This window comes from Cyanistes caeruleus, chromosome 11 (assembly GCF_971803275.1).
Source record: "Cyanistes caeruleus chromosome 11, bCyaCae1.hap1.1, whole genome shotgun sequence".
Taxonomy (NCBI): domain Eukaryota; kingdom Metazoa; phylum Chordata; class Aves; order Passeriformes; family Paridae; genus Cyanistes; species Cyanistes caeruleus.
This window is the reverse complement of record NC_141711.1, coordinates 11,446,329-11,468,052: the sequence shown is the minus strand read 5'-3', so window position 1 is coordinate 11,468,052 and position 21,724 is coordinate 11,446,329. Positions and strand designations below refer to the sequence as shown.

Below are 21,724 nucleotides of genomic sequence, written 5' to 3'. Positions count from 1 at the left end.
TGATCAGCTCTCTCTCATTCACAGCTTCTCCAGGGTCGGAGGAAGTTTCAACAGGCCCTGTTCCATAAATAAAATCCTTCTGGCTGGCGATATCTAAATTGTATTAAGACTGGCTCAGACAGCTTCAATTAGAAATAATCGGCAGGGGTGGACTGAAATACCCTCCATCAATTTGCTTACAGATGGTCTTTTCCTCCCCAAGCCAATTCTACCTGGTTCAATGCAAGTAGCAGGGAATCCATAACATGCTTCCTCTTGTTCTATGTGTAACCCATATGTATGTGTCCTGAAATCAAAACCTACTATCTAATATAAGATTAAAAGCTTTAAATACAGAGGCAATCAACAGTTCTTGAACAGAAGATTCCCAACCATCAGCAAGCAAACCCAGGAAACTTCAGAGCCTGAATAACACAGACCCTTCCCCATGTTTACAAGATTTCTCTCATTTCTTAGCCACCCGAAAAGCAATCATTTGTGTATACTACAAATCCATCCTTTCTTTACGAAGATTAGAGAAAATAAGGTTATTCAACCAAACTAATTTGCAGAACTCTACAGCATAGTCTTCTTACAAGAATCAGTATTTATTAAAGCTCAAAATCTTACAGAGAAATTACATTTAAAATCTGTTGTTAATCTACCTGTAATTTTTTCCAAATGCCAAATAAAACTTTTTTCCTGTGCTTACAAGAAATAAGTTCTAAAAGAGACTCACTCCTGCTTTTGCCCCAGCTTACATCTACTCTGAAATCTAATCACATATTTAAGATTAAACACTAGTGTGAATTACACAAAGATCAACTGAACAGAAATAGTCAAGTTGTAGTATTTTCACAGATGTGAGAAATTAATTTGATTTTTCACAGATATAAATTATCAAATATTAAATTTTAGTATTTTCCCCCAAAAAAATCTTTTCTACTTGGCCTTGGTCAATGGAAAAATAAAAAATATTCTTAAAACATCGACTTCTCTTAAAAAGAAGAGTAGCTCAACAGAGAGCCTGGGTCAATAAAACCAAGCTTAAATTTCACTTCAAGTAAAAAATAAAAACACTGATAATTTACTGAGTAAGTCAATCTCACTCTGAATATGCACAATTTCAAGACAGAAAAATAAAACCCACAACTAAATCCAATTATGTTATGTCCTCCAATTACTCGCTTCAGAGCATAACAAGGAAAATATGAAGAAAAACTAGGGGAAAGAGTCTGGGATTGGGGAAGCAGGCATCAATTTCCACATGAACTCCAAAGGGACTATAATCTTTGAACATCTTCTGAGGAGGTACTAGTGAGAACAATCAATTGTAATGAGCCATGAAAAGAAAATACCCAGTTCATGATATACAGCCTGCTCTCCTGTCAGCAGGAACTTGCATTCTTTAGCACATTTTCAGTCCTCAAAAAACATCTTCTTTCTCTTATGCCTGGCACATGCTGCTTGGCACAGCCTGTGTTACCATTGCAGGAGCTTGAAAAGATAATTCATTGCAATCATAAAGAAAACAAATGAATGCTCTTCAGGCTGCATTCATGTTGTAATTCCACTCCTGATGAGCTGATACTTCAGCAGGCAAACTGTCCCTTGCCTAAGATATCCATACATCAACTGGCTGTATTAGGGAGAGAGAATGCTGTTCTTTCAGACAGGAAACTGAGAAGGCAAGCAAATGCACTGAGGAGTAAATACATACCTGGCAGCAAACTTGTACTGAATTAAAAATCCTCAGGTGCACAGCAAAAATGTGCACCATACAAACAATGTTCTTCATTTACATACAATGACGTGGTTTAGGACAGAACAACAAAGTAATCTAAGGGATGGCAAAGGTTCATCTTCTTGGTTCATGGCTCTGCATATATATATATATATACACACACAGACACACACACACACATATATATATATATATATATATATATATAACCCTTTTTAAAAAAACCTATAAAGCAGCAGAGGCTGCTCTGGGTTGTGTGGGAAAGATCAGGGGAAGGGGCTGCAGAAGTAAGAAAAGGCAAATGGACAAACAGAGGGAATTGAGTGGGGAGGGGAGAGTAGAAATGGATTTGAGTAAAACATCAAAAACATCAAACTGGGTAACTCATCAGTTGTAACAGGAAAGAACAGGTTCTCTGAATCACCTCATTGTCTTAATCTGCTAATCTGGAATAGCTGACAGGAATAAAGGGAAAGCAGTGAGGGGAATTGAGGGCTCAGAGGTTTTAAAAAATATTGTCATAAAACCCATAGTACATAAGCATGCAATATGGAGTTCTTGGGATTGAAGCTACAACTTCAGATATTACATGAAAGACTTGTCTAAGCAGGATGATGGTCTTCTCTACTTTTCCTATAATTTTTATTCCATATATTAAGTACTTTTAAAAGTATTTTTTACAGATTTTTTTAATGCAGTAATACTGTAGGTACAGACAGGAAATGCTTTTGTTGGTTATGTATAACATTATACAAAATCATGTTACAGTAGAGCCCCCCCTATGAAGAAAGGTCTATTGAAGCTCCAGTTATTTCCTATTCTTTATTAAACACTCAAATCCCTTTGTGAAAACACAACCAAAGACTGCTTTACACACACTTCCTTGAAATCAATGCACACTATTAAGAATAACTATTTTTTCTTGTCCCCAAACTCAAAACATGGATCAAGCTCTCAAGGTTAACGTCCTTGTCACACAACAGTTCTCATACCCTGCGAACTGGCCACTGTTGTGAGTCAATACTTCAAATACTCTACAATTTGCAAACCACAAAGCTCTATGCCTCCAGGAAGCCCCTGTGGTGTATGTTTTTACTCAGACTTCAAAAAGCTATCAGAACAAACACTGGTGGAAAGGGAAGGTGAAAGGCCCAGGGGATGAACGATCAAAATCAAGTAAACGAGCACAAACAGTTTACAGAAAGGGAGAGAAATTTCATGGTGAGGGGGCAACCTGAATGCATGAGTGACCCTTGTGGAGACTTGAGAAGATCAAAGTTATGTAAAGGCTTGTAACCTAAGTATTTTCCACCCAAATACTGCAAAGCTGTGAGTGAGAACTGTAACATCCAAAAACCAGTATCTCATTTTGCACACAAAAAAGCAGAAATAAAGATGAAAGAAATAATTCCTTCTTTGGTATTGCATAGATAAACTACAGACCTGGGAACACAAAATTTGGATTCATGGCTTCCACTTCCTTTCTCTACGTAAACAAGGGGGCTCTTGGAGAAAGCTGCCCACTACAAATAGGACAGAGCAAGTTCCTACTGACCTCATCCTGAAACCCTTGGTCCACCTGTCTACAGAGTATTTCACCAAAAATGTAACCCTTCAAAGTAAAATTCCACCATAAACATTGAAAGAAGTAATTGTGTATATCCCCTGCACTGTTTTTCGGAGAATTTAAGCATCACTTTAAAAAGTACCATATTTGGGCAGTTTGGTTACCTGAATCCCTCGTATTTAGCTGCACTGACATCAGCTAAGTCCTCAGCAGGAAAAAAGGCCCTTCCTTTTTCACTTCACTGAGCAGCAGTAAACCAACAAATTTTTATGACATTTTGTAACTCCTCAGAAGAAACTGTATTTTATTCTTTCTGCACATTTTTCCAAGGCACTCACTGAAGCATCCCAAACTTGCAAAGGGCAAGTATTTGAGAAAGAAAAAGTTATATTCTTTTTCTAGAAAAAAAATGTTTTCACATTTGAAATTACAGCAAGCGCGTACTGAATTTGCAAAATGAAACACCTGAAAAGGACACCAACAAAAAACAGACAGAAGGTAGCACATGCATCCTGCTCTTGTTTGCAGGATGTGTGGTACACTAAACTTCTGTACTATTTCATGAAAGTAAGGGCATTCCTGCTGTACCACGCCACGTTCTAATCCAAATTGTCTGCAACTTCAGCAGCATAAACCCAGTGAAGACAAAATTAAATGAAGAATTTGGTCTGTAAGGAAGAGGATATTTGGTTTGTAGTGACTGTAGTGACTTAAAATGAAAAATATCCAAAATAAAAATGTAGCAAAATCTTAAAACCTGAATATGGTTCTATTCTGTAGTTGTGTGTTTATGGAACCATCACATATGCAAAACAGGGTAGGATTTTATATGGGAAATAAACTCATTCAGTTACTCATTTTGAGTATTTAATTTTGCCTCCCACCCAACATGATGGATTTTTTCCTCCTTTTTTCTTCAAAAAGGTAACCTTCAGTAAAGGAGCCCCATTGAACAAAGGATTTCCTAAGCACGTGAAGCAAGACTCACTGACGGGCAGCTTACATAACAGCAGCGTGGAGCCAAAAAGGTATTAGATAATTTGGAAATTAAAAGTAAGTTAATGGTGAAGTGATGGCAAATACAAGCACAGAACAAATACAGGCAAATGGAGAAGCCTGTTTGGCCACATCCACTGCAGACATGCCCTGCCAGAGAGCTGGACTGGGCAATAGGCTCCAAGAGCTTACAGCTGCTGTTATAATTATTCAAAATTCAGCAAAGCAACAGCCCTAAATGTGCAAGATGCTTATTTTCTCCCAGGGAATGCAACTTTCCACAATAACTACATTCCCCCAAAATAACAAAGCCTGGATTAACTGGAAAGACTTACGACCACAAGAGACTCTACACAGAAGTAAGGTTATTATACACAGCAGCATTTCCAGCTCTCAGTTTTACCACAAATCTCAAGATAAGTGCACCTCTTTTGAAATCCCAGATCCTAAAAACATGCAACTGAGTGCAAATCTCAGTTTGTTTAATTTATGTATCTAGCTATTGTGGCTTAGAAGAATCTTATATATGACCTGAGTTTATCTAAGTAAAGAAACAATCTTTACAGATTTTTTTTTTTCTTTTAATAAAAGGAAAATCATTCTTTGTGGGCTTACTATCATGAGTACTTTGGACAGCTGACTACCTATGTCACTGCCAATGGAAACAACAACTGTTCAGTTTCAAAAATACTTGTAAAAACCTACAGTCATCTCCCAAGCTCTTCCCATACTATCAGATCCCGATTTTATCTTGAAATTAAGATAAATAAATTCTATTATACCATCTTTCTATTTTGCAACAGGGATTTGAAACTTAACTTCAGGATAACTAGTAGAGCAATTGCTGTTCTTGGAGGCAAAAAAGGAAGCTTAATTAGAATGGACTTGGAGCAGACTGTTTTGGCAGCTCAATTCCCAACAGTCTCCATTTGCAGAGGGAAATTTCAGGCACAGAGCTAGACTAGATTTTCCCTTCTGCTCTTCCTTTCAAGAACTCACAATATAGCAGAACTAGAACACTCCCAGGTCAGAAAACATCACCTTTACCTTGCACATCCCTACATAAGCCTGAAAATGCTGGTGGAAATATTTGAGGACAAACCAAGCTGTTAGTGGCATCCAACTTCAGAGACCAAGAAAGATGGGCAGGGGATGCAGCAGCAGATGAATAAAAAACAGAAGCAAAGAGGAGGGAGGCGAGAGCATTAGCACTCCCTTAGTCAAAGTGAAGGGAGGCTCAGAGGAGCCTGGAAACAAATATTAAGAAAAGAAAACGTATGCAAGTGATTACTAAGTGGTCTTTCTTTTGGTTGTGGATTTGTGGTTTTTTTTTCCTTTATCAAATGGTAGAATCTATATAAGTTAAGATAGTCAAACAAATCCCATCTGATGGAATTGTTTTTTTATTAATAGGATTTTTTTCCCATAAATAGCACAAATAATTAATTTCATATTTACAGCAGGAGTCCAGTGAAAGGCAAAAAATAAAGGAGTTGGTTACTCACTGAGGAGAAAAAAATACTTCAGTACAGGACAACAGGTAAATTACAAAGCATCACCAAAACCAGCAAAGTCTTTCTTGTGTGTGTCAGTGTGGGGAATGCAATCACTTAATTAGACCTGGTATCATAATGCATCTCACAATGGAGAGCTAATTAAGATATTCTTTTTTATATCTGAAGTTCTAAATGCTTAACTTCTTCACCACCTTGTCTTTTCAAGGCAATCATCTTTACAGATTGAGGCAGCACCTACATCCTTACTGCCCCCCACATGCAAACAGTAAGCTCAGAAAAACATGCTCTGCTGAGTTGGATAGAAATGAACTTAACACAAACCCAACAGGGAGCAAAGCCCAGAGTGAAAGCTCAGTTTGCTTTGGGGCTGAGCTCACACTTGTGAAGTGCTTTGCTACTCAGGGGAGCAAAAAGGGTTCAGTACACACTGCTCTTTACTGCCATGGCAGGATTGGTCAGAGCAATAGGAGTTCTTCCTGAAGGCAATTCAACAGCCCTGACCTCAAGGGGAGTGTGATGATCACTGGTGTGATGAGGTCTGTAGGAAAGAAACACTGCAGTTCCATCACATGGTGCAGAACCACCAGTGTTCCTCCTGTTGCACTAATGACACCTCCATTAAGCTCCTCTTGCACAAGAGCAGAAAGGGTGAGTGGCAGTGAAATAAAAGGCTCCCTCACTCTTTTCAATGACCTGGAGGATTGCTGTGGAGCCCATATTGTACAAACACAAGGGTTTACACAGGAGCTGGACTCTTTTCTTGCAGACATACTCAAATGGTGTTAACATCACCTGATGCCTGATAATTCCATAATCCATGTCTGCTTGATCCCAGGAAAAAATCTGCTGGACAGACACTCCAATGGAAATTTTAAATCCAAAGAAGAGTCATAACCTCCCCTGGGAACACTAGAGCATCTGCTCTAGTGTGCAATGACCTGCTGCTTGTGAAACCCATCTTACAATCAACACATTCCCCCTTCAAAGCTCTCAGTTCAGAGGTTCCATCCTGCAATTCTGTCATTGCAAACAGGACCAGGATCTCCCAATCCTATCACGAATGAGGCAGACAGGCAGTTAGTAACTTAACATTTCCTTGACTTCTATTTTCATTCAGAAGGAACATACACAAATTTTGACTGTGGTTCCACAAGAACACTTTAATGTCAATAAATCTCGTTATTCAGCTTCAAAGGTCAATATGGGCTCACACTGAAAAGGTAGACTTGATTCCTTCAGGTCAACCTTTTTGTGTAAATGCAGTACAAATTCCTAGTTCCTATGTGGTCACCAGGTCCACATCACTGCTGTTTAATCTGCTCAAGAGGGGATCATACAAGGAAGTGATGCCTCCCTGGCAACAATCCACTTCCAGCCTCTGTCCATACTACACCAGCCAACTTTCGCAAAAAGGAGAGAAGGAGATTTATGCCTGAAGTACCCCTTAAGGATTTTAGGTTTTGTTTGGTTTAGAGGGTAGGGGAAAAGAGACTGTGAAAGAACAAGCAGAGCTAATCTCCAGCTTTTAAATAAAACACAGCTACACAGATTTCTTTGCCCTTGGGCTTTTGTTTTTCCTCTTGACTGAAATCCTGCTCAGCCTCACCTGATACTGACAAGGATGGCAACCCACCAGACCCTTGCAGCCAACAATTTTTTATTTTCATTTATTAAAACAGAAGCCAGGATGGGAAAACAAGGACATTAAATGTGCCTAAATTCCATTTTGCCTAAGAGAAGATTATCCTATTCTAATGCAACACAAGCAAAGAATTACAAATGTCAAGATCTCCCACAAAAAAAGTATGCTGCTTAGTGACAGGTTGTTTAATTATTCTCATTGCAATGAAAAGGTTTAGACTGCCCCATTCCTACTGATGTCAGTAAGGAGTGCCCTCCAAACCACACAGTTGGGAATATGACATTTATCTACATTCAACTATTTAAAGCTTGTCTCCTACAATTAAGAAAACCCAAACCCTTGAAAGTAATATTCCACAAATGCCAGCTACATTGGTGTGTTAAGACCTACCTGAACAAAGAGACATATGCCTTGAATAGTAATGAAAAAAAGTAAATCAAATATCAAAAAAGAATACAATAAAGTTGGCTCTTAAGGAGGAGGTTACAGAAGACAATGTGATACACATTATTTTACTGTTTAATTTTCCAATCTCCACATAACTTTAATTTCCCTCATGCTATTTAACCTCTAGTCAACTTCCTTGTTTAAGTGGAATGCTAAAAAATACTGAAAAAAAATTGAATTCCACTTTTAAACCCTCAGTTTTTAACTGGAATTGAAATCATACATAGTAGTACAGCTCTTACATCATAACTCTCCCACTACATCATTAAGGACTTTACAAGCCAGTGTAGGATCTCATCCAATGAAAAACTGGCAAAATATAAAAACACCAAAGATGCACCAAATCCAGAATATGCAAGGGGGAAACACATTCTACATTTCTACACTTAATTTCACATGTGAGAATACAAGAAACTCTCAAGAATAAGACACTGCTGAATTCTGACCACTTTATGTCAGTCATACCAGCACTGCAGGATCCCAGAGGTACTGTGTCCTGGGCTAGGGAGAAGATCTGTGCTGTTACTTCAGAACAGACTTTTATGGCTTGCTCAATCCCTCTTACCATGACAAGCAGTGGAAACAGTGAAATGGACTTGTTCTCTCAAGCACAAGGCAAAAAGTTACTGGCAACAAAAGACATAAACCAGTTTTTTTTCACCTGTTTTAAGAAACTTAAAACTCCTGCTATCCTGTATGGCTAAAAAGAACAGAGAAGTTTGTACTCCAATATTCTCATTTTTATCTCTTCTTATGAAAAGTGTCTTTTATTACATTTAAATTTGCTCAATTCAGAAATGCGTTCAGCTCTTAGGAGTGTTAGATATGCACTGCTTCCTTCGCATTAAGAAATAAGGTAACTCTTAACTAAGTCATGTGCAGCAATTTTTAGTCAAAAAGAGGAGAATGGCAGTCAAACACATTGCAGTGCCTCAGAAAGGATGAACACTTCACTAGAAATTAGACAGAAAGGCAGAAAAGAAAGTGAACCATGCCTGAGATATCACACATGCTCCAATTAGATTAAAAAAGTTGCTACGTTTTACAATAATCCAGCACAAGACAAATGCAATGAGCCAAAACCAAAGAAATGGGCATGTCTAAAGTCAATCTTTTAGAAGATGTCAAGACACACAGTAAGAAATCATGATTTTGCAAACAAGCACAGTTTTACAGGGTCAGTTCTTGGGTGAGAGACAGTTAAATAAAATCCACTAGGTTATTCAAATGATTTGCTGAACTTTCCTCTAAATGTCTTATCAACCAGCACAACATTCCTTGGTGCAAGGTATGTTGAAATAAGCATTTTTCCAAAGACTCTCATTGTTAGCCTTTATCTTCTTTAGAATAAGACACTTAAACATACAGTTCCTGCCTCCCCAAACTTGTTCTTGAACAATACTTTTCACTCATTTACCCTATACAGTGTTCCATTTACAACTAAAACAGCTGCCACGTATCACCCACCTCAGCAAGCAGTGCTCCATCAGTAGCTCACTCCCTCACCCACACAAAGCATAACTTTAAAAGCAGTGTAGTTTAAATTGCCTTTCAAATCCCATTTGCTTTTTAAGCAGCTTGTTAAACTATGCAAAACTCTCTTGTGAGTTTAGAGATTATGTCCCCCTTTTTATGCATTTGATCATGCAACTAGTCTGGAAAGGAGTCATCCTGTCAATTAACAGACCCTGAAACTTTGCCTTCAGTTACAGCACAAGCAGCTCCACAACTGAGCCCTACAGAACAGCATATCTGCCAGCAAATACTTTTTAAAAAAAAATTTAGATGCTGCTGAAAACACTCTAGAAAGTAGGTTATACCTTGTCATTCAAGCAATAAAAGCATGCCTGGACACAAAATCAGAAGTGAGAGAAAAATAAATTGCACTTCCACCCACCACCCTACTGCTCACCTGTTTTACCCTGCACTAGCAAACATCCAAGCAAACTACATGAGTATTGGCAAATTGGAATACATAATCTTCCTCTGCAAAGATAATCTGGAAGTGCAAGACATCTCTGCTAAATAACATATATCAATAGTCAAGTTACACTTTGCTTTATTTCATGTTATTAAGCTTTGCTTCCACCTCCTTGGACCACCCTTAGGGATTCTGCTCTGTTATGTTCTTCAAATGCTTGTGGATAATCATATCTCCCACTTAGACATCATTTAGCTGAGTTTCATGCATTTCTTTTCATCTTCTTTCCCTCATAAATCAATCCCTTCAGTCTCTCCAGCATTCTTGCTGCTCTTCCCTGAATTTCTTCCAAACTACTGACATCTTTCAGCAATTGAGGAACTTCCAATTGCATGCTGTACTCTAGATGTGCTTTTTGTACTCTAAATAAAGATAATTACGTCTTTTCAAGAAATATTAATGGTCTAAGCCTGGAATAAATCTAAATCAAGAATTTCATTATTTTGGTTTTTTTCCAGAATGGACAGTAATTATCCCCATCTCACAAAGCAGAAGAGCAGAGAGAAGTATCTGACTTATTGCTGCACACAAGCAGTGCCAGAGTAAGAAACAAATGCACATTCTGCCATTCCCAGTTGTGGTCTGTCAAGTTTCAGCCCACAGATGACATAAGACAATGTTCCCCAGGCTGATCTATAGCAAACACAAGCCATTTTCAAGTGAGTATGGAAGAACACTTGGGGAGCCCAACACTTGCTCATGTGGGCAGGTGTTGGTTCCAGCAGGACCATGCAGCACCCTAAGACATGGTCTATTACTACCTTTAGTAGTCAGGACAAAAGCCTCTGACACATCTCCTTGAATATTACTGCCATGGAGAGATTTGTTTGTAAAACCAGCCACCAGCAATCATCAGGTCAACTAGCTGAGCAAGCTAACTCAGTTCTAGAGGTTGGCTGGTTTTAAATAAGAGAAGACTGATGGATTGCCAGACTGAGGCAGTACAAGGCAGTTTTCAGCCTGGACATTTCCTTCCCTTCCCTCCCACTCCCTGACACACTTCTGAAGGAAACACAGAAAAATAACTTTTGAAAAATTTAAATAAAGGTCTACCCCAAAAAATATGTAAGAGACTGTATGAGAGGAGGCAAGGATGAAGAATGGGATGGGGTAAGGGAGAGAGAAGTCTGACCAGTTGAATTAAAAAAAAACCCCAACCCACAAACAGGATGCAGACACATTAAAAAAGCAACACTGATCTAACAAAGGAATGTGAACTGCAGTTGACTCAAGCAGTATCACAGCAATGGCCCTCCCCCTACACACAAATCCGTGGAACTCTTAAAGAGACAGGTTTTTAGGCTTTTTCAAATTCTGTGCTTCTTTCCCATTCCTTGATACCCTCAACCTGACTTAATTTAACTGCCTTTTCTTTCCAGACAACAAGAGCACCCAAGTTTGACCCAGACTAAAGCAAAGCAAACTAAGTTGTATGATTCTGCCTACCTTAGAGAGGTATTAAATTCTAGCATTCTGCTACATATTCTTCTAATTGAAAGAACAAACCATAAAGGGTCCTCTGTTTCAAGGTCTGCTGTTAAACATCTGATGAGTGTAAGCAAGATCAGATAATGAACACCTTGGTGAAAGGTATCACTTCTTCCCACTAACTCAACAGACAGAGAAAAATGCCATTATCTAAATCTATATACAATTTTCTTAATGTAACTGCTGGTTCACAATTACAGTTCCTGCTTAAATCCACAAGGGTGCCAAAGACTCTTTATAAGGCTTCTCTCTGTCCCAGGAAGAACCATTTCCTCCATACAAAAATGTAGAAATAGCAACATAAATACCATTGTTCTGTTCTTTTTGTTCATCAGATTTTTGCCTCCAGGAGAAAAGTTACTAAGAACATTACGTAACTACATTTTTATGCAAGACACCATCTTGATTTTCAGCATTTAAGCTCAAAGGCCATCTATGCATCATTTCATCACCTACCTAAAGGTACCTCACTGAATCCCCAAAATCCTTTCTATACCAGAAAACTAAAAGCAAACATGTATCTGGTGCAACCTTTTTCTTTAAATGTGAAGTGTGCTTGCTAATTAGGCTCTCAGACCTATTTGCAAAATCTAGTATTTGGTGGCAAAACTGTAAGTACAGTCTAGGACAGAACACATGAGATATTTTATATAGTCAGAAATTCTTATCCTGTAACAGGAAGAAGAAAGGAAACTTGCAAAAAGGGTCAAAATTAGAGCAGTTGCATCACACTCTAAATTAAATTGAAAGATAGTCCATCTTCTGCAAGGAATCAGGAAACTTCACCTTTCTCTGAAGATCAATTGCTATGTTGACTGTTTGCTGCCATAGAAAATTATGATTTCTTTTCTCCACTTGTTCAACAGAAGTAATCTTACTCATCTCCCTAAGAGGGCGGGAGATTAACCAATGACAAACAAGCTGAAGACAAAACAGAAATACAAAAGTACTGTCTGATATCCTTAAAATCTTATCCTGCAATCTGAGTTAAATGCAACACCTATTTCAGCCTTTTGAAAAGGCTCAGAACTGCTCTCCTGCCTTAAAAGGAGGAGGAAAAAAAGCCCGTAGTAAATGACACTTATAAATTCTAGCATCCATCATTTCCCATGCTCTAACCTAAGGAGGCATAAATCCTTCCTGTAATTCACCAAGGATGAAAAATACAGTCATATATAATATTATAAAAACAGGAGACACAAGCAATAAAAAAACTCTCAAGATGTCCAAAACCCCATTTATCAAGCAGTTTTTGCTTGAAGGCAAGTTAGGTAATAACATGCAGAACAGAGCCAATTTAAGGAACTTGCATCCAATATACTATATTTAATAAGTAGCTACAGGTAAAATGATTGCAGGTTTGCTCTCTTTTATTTGTTTAGAAGGGCTCTGGTGCAAATCATACATACATTAAGAGAGGAGAGATTACCACAAACCTCTCTGGCCACAGCATGATTTCTGTGTTACTGCCACTTAGCAAGAAGTCATTTTGAGACTGTTGACACAGGGGATGTGGCTTCAGGCCATTTGGTCTCACACTGCAAGTCACAGCCACCATCATGTAATTAGAAGAGGTACAGTCCCCACCAGATCCCTGCTCCAACTGGGTATGAGCTTATTTCAGAACTTCAGGAGATTATCTGTAGCACAAAGGTAGCACTTTGCCTTGCAATATGGAAAGATCCTCTACACTTGACACAGATTAGTATTTGTTAACTGTTAAGCACCTACCTGGAATGCGGATTTTAAATTTACCACTTTGTCCAAAACCACCATCTATTATTCCATCTTCTCCTGTAGACAGTTTCACTTTCAGACCCACAAAAATCTGGATGTTTGTTTCCTTTTTAAACAATGAACGACCAATCACACTGTAATCATCCATCACCTGCAAAAAAAAAAAAAAAAGGGATTCATAACTCTACAAGCTAAAGTGACAAAAAATTATCCATGTTACATGCAAAGTTTGGCAACTTCTACCACTCCACCTTTGATAAACCATTTATGCCCAAATAAGCAAAACTCTGGGTGAGTCATCTAAACTGCTGAGTTTAAGGCAATTCTAAAACCATAGAAGATTTTATGAACTAACACATTTCTGCTTCTATCTCCCTTATCAAAATACAGGAAGAATAAAACCTATATCAGAACATGCTGTAAAGATCAGTTAATTGAAATCTTTTTTCTGCTTTGAAAACTCCCCATGAAAGTCACTAAAGTACCTATGCTGACAAAAATTTCATTCCATTTTTCATTCTACAGCTAGGTACATTTTCACCTACATAAACATTCTTTGTCTTAGCTCCAGACCTGCACTCCAACAGCTACACTTCCAAAGAAATGATAGAGTTTCTAAATAGAGCCTTTTAAATACTCACCTTCACATACATATTGATTTGTTAAACCAAGAGCCTTATGACCACTGTATCAAATTTTAATTTCAAGGTTTGCAACCCAGTGGGAAGAACCATTCCAAGTTAAATTCTTAATTAAGCTATCAGGAACAAGAGGAAGTGAGGTTGGTGGGTAAGGCAAGATAAACAACCCTCCCTTAGGCATTATAAAGTATAAGGTGCAGTCAAGTGAGCCTAATCCTGTAGGTGTGAATATCCTTGTACAGCCAACGCCTGCAGTTACTCTACCTTGTAGACACAGAAAGAACATTTATTTATCAGAATAAATATGGGGATATTACTTAAATATTTCCAAGATTATTTTTTTGGTGAAAGTTGCAGCTCTTCTTCATATCTCAGGAGCCATTTTTAGCTACACCTAAGGGTTGAAAGGATCAAAGTGACTGAGAACAGTAAAGAATTGCAATCAGTTCTGAACATTCCCCTTTACTCAGTTTAAATGAACTCAAAATACTGATGACTTAAAGTATTGCCAGTTTATTAAGCAACTGTCCTTCCCTGAAGCCTCCCCCTATAAACTATAATGTATATACAGACTCAAATCCCTAGGACTGTTATTATTTTGTTACATATATATACCTCCATTTTAATGCCAATCTCAGTATGGTAGTAAACCTAGTACCAGAAATTTCATTTTTGTTTTATTTTAAACAGATCTTACTTGCCTAGCCATAAACAGTCTTGAAAGGGCTGTGCAGTATCAGAGAGCACTGGCAGGACCTCTCCCTTTCCCAGACCAGATGCAGGGTGAGAAATATCTACAGCCCTTCTTGCTTCTGTCACATGGAGATGACAACAGGACAGGGAACTCTGCTCTGGGACCAGCCAAGGCTGTAGGCAGAAACACTCAGATGCCTCAAAAACATTCACTGCCTGAACTCCTCATCTTTCCCCAAAAGGACACTTTTATGGGGTTTCTTTGTGTCTGTCCTCTCCCACTGCTTCAAAATAGCTTGTGAACCATTGATGGCAGCACCACTGCTCAGCAACATTTTGGCTTAAATGTAAAACTGAATAATGTCTTTTCCTAGAGGCCCTGATAATAGGTGGAGGTGGGGGGGGGGGAGATAAGCTCTCAGTCACACTTGCCTTTCTTTGGGTCTGAAACAGAAGACTAGAAGAAAAAAAGAAGTTGTTAATACCAACCTGAAATAGCATTTTCATTTTCAAAATCTAAATTTTTTTCCAGTTGCACTGGCTAGAGAAATTAAAATATTATTTCATCCTATAGATCTTTTATTCCTAAAACAAGAATTTCAAAACTGTTCTGCCTCTTGTCCACTGCTGGCTAGTGTTTCTTTCCCCTGTGTTTGAAATACAGATGCTACAATATGCTCCGGGAAGGATCTCTAATATATCTATTATTTTTGCGGTTATCCCTCAAATGGCACAGGAAGCCAACTTTAAAGGCCAACATCCTTGGAAACATCTTTTATTTTTCCAAGAGCACTTCAAAGTTATCTTTAATTTAATTAAAAATGGAATTACAGGATGAGCAATCATACTAGGCTAGCATGGTTCAGTTTAGAGCCTCCCCATCAAGGGTGTCAGAAAAAACTCCAGTGATTTCTGTGAATAAGTGTTACAGGCATCAAGTACCTTAGAGTAAACCAGAAATTATAACCTCTGAGTATTAGAAAAGAAACAAAATCTATCAGCATTTAGTTATGCCACACTCACATACAACCTTTGAATTAAAAAAAAAACCCTTATCTTTTATTAAGAAAGGTGCATTTTAGGGTCTTGCTCTCGTACATTCAATATAGGAGAGGAACCAAGGGCTCCAGCTGCACTGTTTTTTCCACTCTTATAGTCACAGAATCACCAGGTTGGAAGACACCTCTAAGAATGAGTCCAACCCATGCTCTAACACCACCTCAACTAAACCACAGCACCAAGTGCCACCTCCAGTCTTTTTTTAAATACATCCAGGGATGGTGACTCCAACACCCTCTTCCCTTAAAAAACCTTTTTTCTAATATCCAACCTATATTTCCCTTGGTGCAGTTTAAGACTGTGTCTTCTCATTCTGTCAGCTGCTGCCTGGAGAAAGAGACCGACCCCCACCTGACTACCAACGCCTTTCAGGAGGTTGTAGAAATTGATAACATCACCTCCAAGTCTCCTTTTCTCCAGGCTAAACAACCCCAGCTCCCTCAGCCGTTCCTCACAGGGTTTGTGTTCCCAGCCCCTCACCAGCCTCGTTGTCTCCTCTGGATGTGCTCAAGCGTCTCAATGTCCTTCCCAAACTGAGGGGCCAGAACTGGACACAGCACTCCAGGTGTGCCCTCACCAGTGCTGAGTACAGGGGAAGAACCTCCCTGCTCCTGCTGGCCACACTGTTCCTGATCCAGGCCAGGAGCCATTGGCTTTCTTGGCCCCCAGGGCACACTGGTGGCTCATGTTCAGTCAGCTGTCACCAGCACCCCCAGGTCCCTTTCTGCCTGGGCACTGTCCAGCCACACTGACCCCAGCCTGTAGCACTGCAGGGGGTTATTGATTATTTTGTGGCCAAAATGCAAATTTTGGCCACAAATAATGGACTTGCAAAATTTCATTTTATTGGACTCTGCCCATCCATCCAACCATTCCAGGCCTCTGCAGAGCCCTCCTATCTTCCAACAGATCGACACACACTCCCAGCTTAGTGTCATCTGCAAATTTACTACTGAAAGACTCAATTCCCTCATCCATGTCATTAATAAAAATATTGAACAGAACTGGCCCCAGCACAGACCCCTGAGGAGCACCACTGGTGACTGGCCCCCAGCTGGATGCAGCACCTTTCACCACCACCCCCTGGACCCAGCCATCCAGCTAGTTCTTAACTCATTAAAAAAAAAATAAAAAATCCCTCCTTTAACCAATCAATATGTTCTGTAGGTATTACCATGATTCCTTGGGCATCTCTACAGGCCATTAGAAACAAAACCACTTCAGTGGTGCTGAGATAATAAGTGATCACTGACTTGCCTGACCTTCTGTTTGGAATAAAACCTCTATGACCCAAAGTTTCTGTCTCGCTCACTAAATTCTACACACCCCATCCTGCGCCATCCACGCCCTCCAGTGAGGCCATCATCAATTTATTCCTGACAAAGACAAAATAACTAGAGAATGCCTGTCCTAACAGGAACTAAGATAACTGGATCAGTCTTTGCATTAAAATAAATGAATGAAGCAGAGAATTGCAATGAAGGAAAGCTCATTTTCTCAACTTTAAGAGTGTATTAGAAAAAAATAAAAGAAATTATATTTTTGGTTTAGCTTTGCTTTGTAAAAAGGAAAAGAAATGCATGTTGTTCTCCCTAACTGAAACTCAACACTTCCAATTACTTTACCAGCAATTTACCTCCAATCGTAGGATTTTAAGTTAATCCCCTTTGAGTTCTCAGAACATCTACAATGGCAATCACTTTGCCTATTAGCTGAACAGCCTTTCGGGAGAGCTTTCTGCTTTTCTCTCAAACACTCTTTTTTTCAGTATAAAATATTATGAACTCACAAAGCCAAATGCCACAAAGGCAGTAAGGGATATGCAGTCTGCTCTGAAGCAGCAGCAAGGGGCCTAGCAATGAGGACAGACTAATTTTATTAACTTCATGGAAACTTCAAAAAGCTTTAGGGCTTTAATGCCAGACAGAGACGACCCCAAAAGTCAGTTTAAGTGCTGCATAAACAAAGGATTAGGGCAAGAAAAAGCTGAAGGCTCCTTGCATTTCTTGTTTATATTGTCATATGACCTAGTAGGAGTGGGAGAGGGCTGCCTCTCTGACTTTAATCCCCCATGGTGTACAGTGGCGTTTCAGTTCACTGACCTACATTACGATAATATTTTTTTAAATTTATGGGCAGAGGTGCAGCATCAAACTCACTTAAGGACATTTAAAAAGAAAAGGGGCAGGATGGGAAAAATACCCAGAAGAGAAGTTTTCTGGCTGGTATAGTCTCCCCCTCTCACTTAGGTTAGATCATCAGCTTAGAAAAGGATTTCAAGTTCAAAGGGAACATCTCTGTTACTCTTGTTTTATGGCTTAGACCAGAGGACACAATAGCACTGAGTTTATGAAATATCCCTTCCCACTTGGCTTTTGTGTTTGCACAAAAAGAAGTAAACAGTGCTTTATAACCGTAGGTGAAGTATGTGCACCTCTGGCACATAACCCTTGTGCTAAAACCAAGAAGTTCACATAAAAAAATAACCAACTTGCACTCCTCATCTCTTCAGTACTTACCCTGCCTTAGACTGTTTGCAAAACCACAGTTCACGTTATGTGCTGGAATTCAGTGCAAACCGTAATATTAATTCCAAGGAAAAACAACTCCAGGATGCCCCTTTGAGCAGGACAGCAAGTTATACTGTCCAGCCTGTTAAACAATCCTCCTTTTTAGGATAATTTAGAAATTACTGTTATCTGAACACCCTCTCCAACAATCCATCACACACATTTTGAGAGCAAAGAACCCTCATCTCTTAAAGTATCTGCAGGAAAAAAAAATGTGGATCAGAACAGAAACACGCAAGAGGAAATAAAGTGGTGCCAGTATGAGAGGGAAATAAGGAAAGGTTTAAGACAGAGAAAGTAAAAGTAATAAATATGAAATACCAGAAAAGATACAGAGAAAGAGAAGGAATAGCCTTTTCTGATTTAATAAAAAATTACATGAGTAAAAAAAAATGAATTTTAACAGCCGAAGTACTATTCTTAGCCAACTGATAAAAGGTTCATTGAAACTAAAGCAGAAAAACAACTGGAGAGGAAAAAGAACAAAAAGAACCTGTGACTAACACTGAAAATACAAAGCATTTTTATTACTTTTTGTACTTCAGAAAAAGTACGCTTGAGACATCTTCATCATGATCAGTGACAGCTCACTTATTTCTAGAAAACAGTTTCAAGCACTTTCCATTTCTGTGTCAGGAATTTGCAGCCTCAAAAATATTCCCATTTCTGTTTTTTTAAAACAAAGTTTCATGCATTGAGAAAATGATGGTACATGAGGCCACAAAAAGGGTGAAGGAGAAAGGAATTGAGAGGATTGCACCAATAATCAAGTGTCCAGCTTTTCTGACTGTACAAAGACTTCGAGCTTATAGCTGGTTACTGAGAACTAGCTGAACAACTTGGTACAAAGAAAGAGTGATTTGGTCAATCACAGCTTTTCCTCAAGAGCTTACTTACAGCAGCATAAAGACTTTTCTTTCTGCAACTCCCTCCAGCACTAGAAGCCTTCAGCTTCACGTTTCATTACTGCTGTTTTAATGGAAGCCATCACACTAACATCTCCACGTATCCATTAACTTGGTTTCCAGATGTTTGACTCATCTTTCACCAGCCTATGCTTCTTATATCCAAAAACCATTTTCCTTTCTCTGCTTTTCTGAGTAAAGGGACAACGGAGTTTGGGAATATTTAATAAGGAGCCATAAAATTCCCTTCTCTTTGCTGAGCATTGTGCCACCACTAGAGCCTGGTAAGACCTTGCATGGCAGCAAAGAAAAGAAGTGCTGAGACAGGACAATGAGTGAGAGACAACCAGACTGCTTTAGGTTGTAAAATCCCTACATCTCCCCAACAGCATTCTCCAGGCACATACAGGGTTCCAACAGGGTACTATTCATTCATCATGCATCTTTATAATGCAAGTTTCCTTCATCTCTGTTTAAAGCTTACAAGTGTTGAATCCCAGGCACTGAATTCCTGTCATGATCCGAATGAAAACATTAGTTTTACCAAGTGAGAAGAAACTGGTTCATGTCATGATTTCATTTTTCATTAATCTATGCTGCACTCCCATTATGTGGGAAAATCAACATCAACAGATAAGGAAAAGAGGAGGCTCAAGACCGTTACTATATCCTACACCATCCATCTCCAGACCAGCCAGCCCTGGCTTACTACACGAGTTAAAAACCCTGTGATCTTTATTATCCAAGATAAAAACCAACAAGGCTTGTTCTGTAGACAAGATGTCACGTACAGCTCTTAACCTGGCTTTGTAAGCATGACACAGAAAGGACTGTCAAGCTGAAGACAGCTTCTCTTCCTGGAGGACACTGGTGGTACCTCCATGACTTAAAAACACACAGGCAATTTCTTATCTATTTTGAAGCATTTTAACTGTGGTGATCTCAGTTTCTTAAATCCTAAATATCCAAAAAGGAGACATCAGTGAGACGTGGCAAGTTTAATTTGGAACATTGCATAGACCTAGCACATAGCAGGAGGTCAGCTATAGCAACTAAGTTAAATTTCTTTCTAAAGGAAACTGCACACAAATAACTAGAGGAGGGCAGGGGGGTGCAGGAAGGAGGCAAAAAGGACAGGACAGGCCTGGAAAGAGCTGCCTGAAGCAACTGATGCTGAGGAAGAAGAGAGAGCTGACTCTGACAGACTTACATTCTCCTCTCAAGATATAGCATAGACATACAAATACCCTGAATCTGTCCCCTCCCCTGAGGATCTCTAACTCCAGTGTGTGGATCTGCTGCCCAAAGTCACCTCCTCTATTGGGTAACAGCTTCCTTCTGCCATGTGGCTAACAAGGTCTGTGCTATCAAGCAACACAAGCCTGTGCTACACTGTTGGATGTTTGTAACTGCAGCCCCAGTGAAGGTGAACAGTAAAGGGATGTCTTTGCTTCAGCAATATGGAGGTTTAGTTTTACTTTATCTTTCGACTTTAAAAATACCTAGGAAATTAAATAACTTAGGTTTAATATAAAGGTAAGTTGCAGAATTGGGCACTTAAGAAGTTAAGAAATGCCAGATGTCCATACAACCTTATCCCTGTTCCTCTTTGATATACCCCATGATAGAGTCTTAACATGACCATATCCAAAAAAATTTCAGAGGAACCTTGCCTTATTAAGTGCACAGGGCAGAGGCACAGGGGAACAGAATTAATGTTGCATACGCAACTGTAAATCTGGTATTTCCTAACTTTCAAGTTCCTGATTTTGCAACCTAAGCAACATTCTTAATTCATTTTTGTATCCAATAAATAAAATGGTGTATTGGTCGTCTTGCTGACAAACTGATTCCCCCACAGGTGACTATTACACAACCTCAGAAAAATCAAGACCAGCTGTCCACACACTTGCAAGACTCAAAAGCATGTCTGCATTTCGAATTTAATAATATAAATAATAACCATAGGTGTTACTCAAACCTTGCAAAAATTCTACTACCCAGTCATGTGGAGTAAGCCATTCTTTTGCTGGTGAGTGAACAAAACTTTTTTTCTCCTATGGGTAAGAAGGCAGATTCTGCAACTTACCTGGTACACTTTCATGACAAATTTATTCTAATGTGTTAATCCATATGCTGAGTTAGGAAATGTCAGGAAACATTACCATCCATCTCTCAGCACTGTTTAGCAGAAATGGTATTTCTGTTTAATGGGCAGTAAGCCTTCCCTTCTCCCAGCTAAGCTTCTCAGACTCTTTTACTCAAAAACTAAACAAGAGCCAATAAATAAATACATCTTTTATATTCCCACTGAACAGTGCATTTTAACTAGTGAATGAGCTGTGCACTTTTATTCACCTGATTGCCTTCATCTCTGTATTATTACTGTATTTAGCATACCATCAGCAGCCAAGCAGAACCAAACAAACTCATGTTCAGACATCAAAGCAGGAAAAATAGTAATTGTGGCGTCTGCATGTTTACAGTAGATGATGGAGTGACATCCACCACTTCTCCCAGCTAGAGTCACAGAGGGTTCTGCAGACAGCCCAGGTCACTGCTGGTGCGTGCAGGCAGCCCTCAATCAGATTTCACAGTTTGGCCTTGTCACTCACATTGTGCCCCTATCAGTCTGCACACCCCACCTCAGTCACCCAGAAAGCACCATTACCTGGCTGATGCAGGGCTTGACTTGCTATGCCCCTGGCACTTTTCACTGTAGGAAAATAGTAGATGCAACATTAGCTCTAGTAAGATA

The 21,724-nt window shown here is 39.1% G+C and overlaps 1 protein-coding gene across 4 annotated transcripts in view; it reads right to left on the bottom strand.

The window, feature by feature from the left end:
• The window catches only part of EEFSEC (eukaryotic elongation factor, selenocysteine-tRNA specific), a 126,494-nt gene that overhangs the window by 27,234 nt on the left and 77,536 nt on the right, over window positions 1–21,724 (bottom strand). For all 4 annotated transcript variants that reach the window (XM_086845737.1, XM_086845734.1, XM_086845735.1 and 1 more), the window contains exon 6: window positions 13,093–13,249. In XM_086845737.1, coding sequence (XP_086701863.1) covers window positions 13,093–13,249 — 157 coding nt within the window. The remainder of the gene's footprint in view (window positions 1–13,092; window positions 13,250–21,724) is intronic.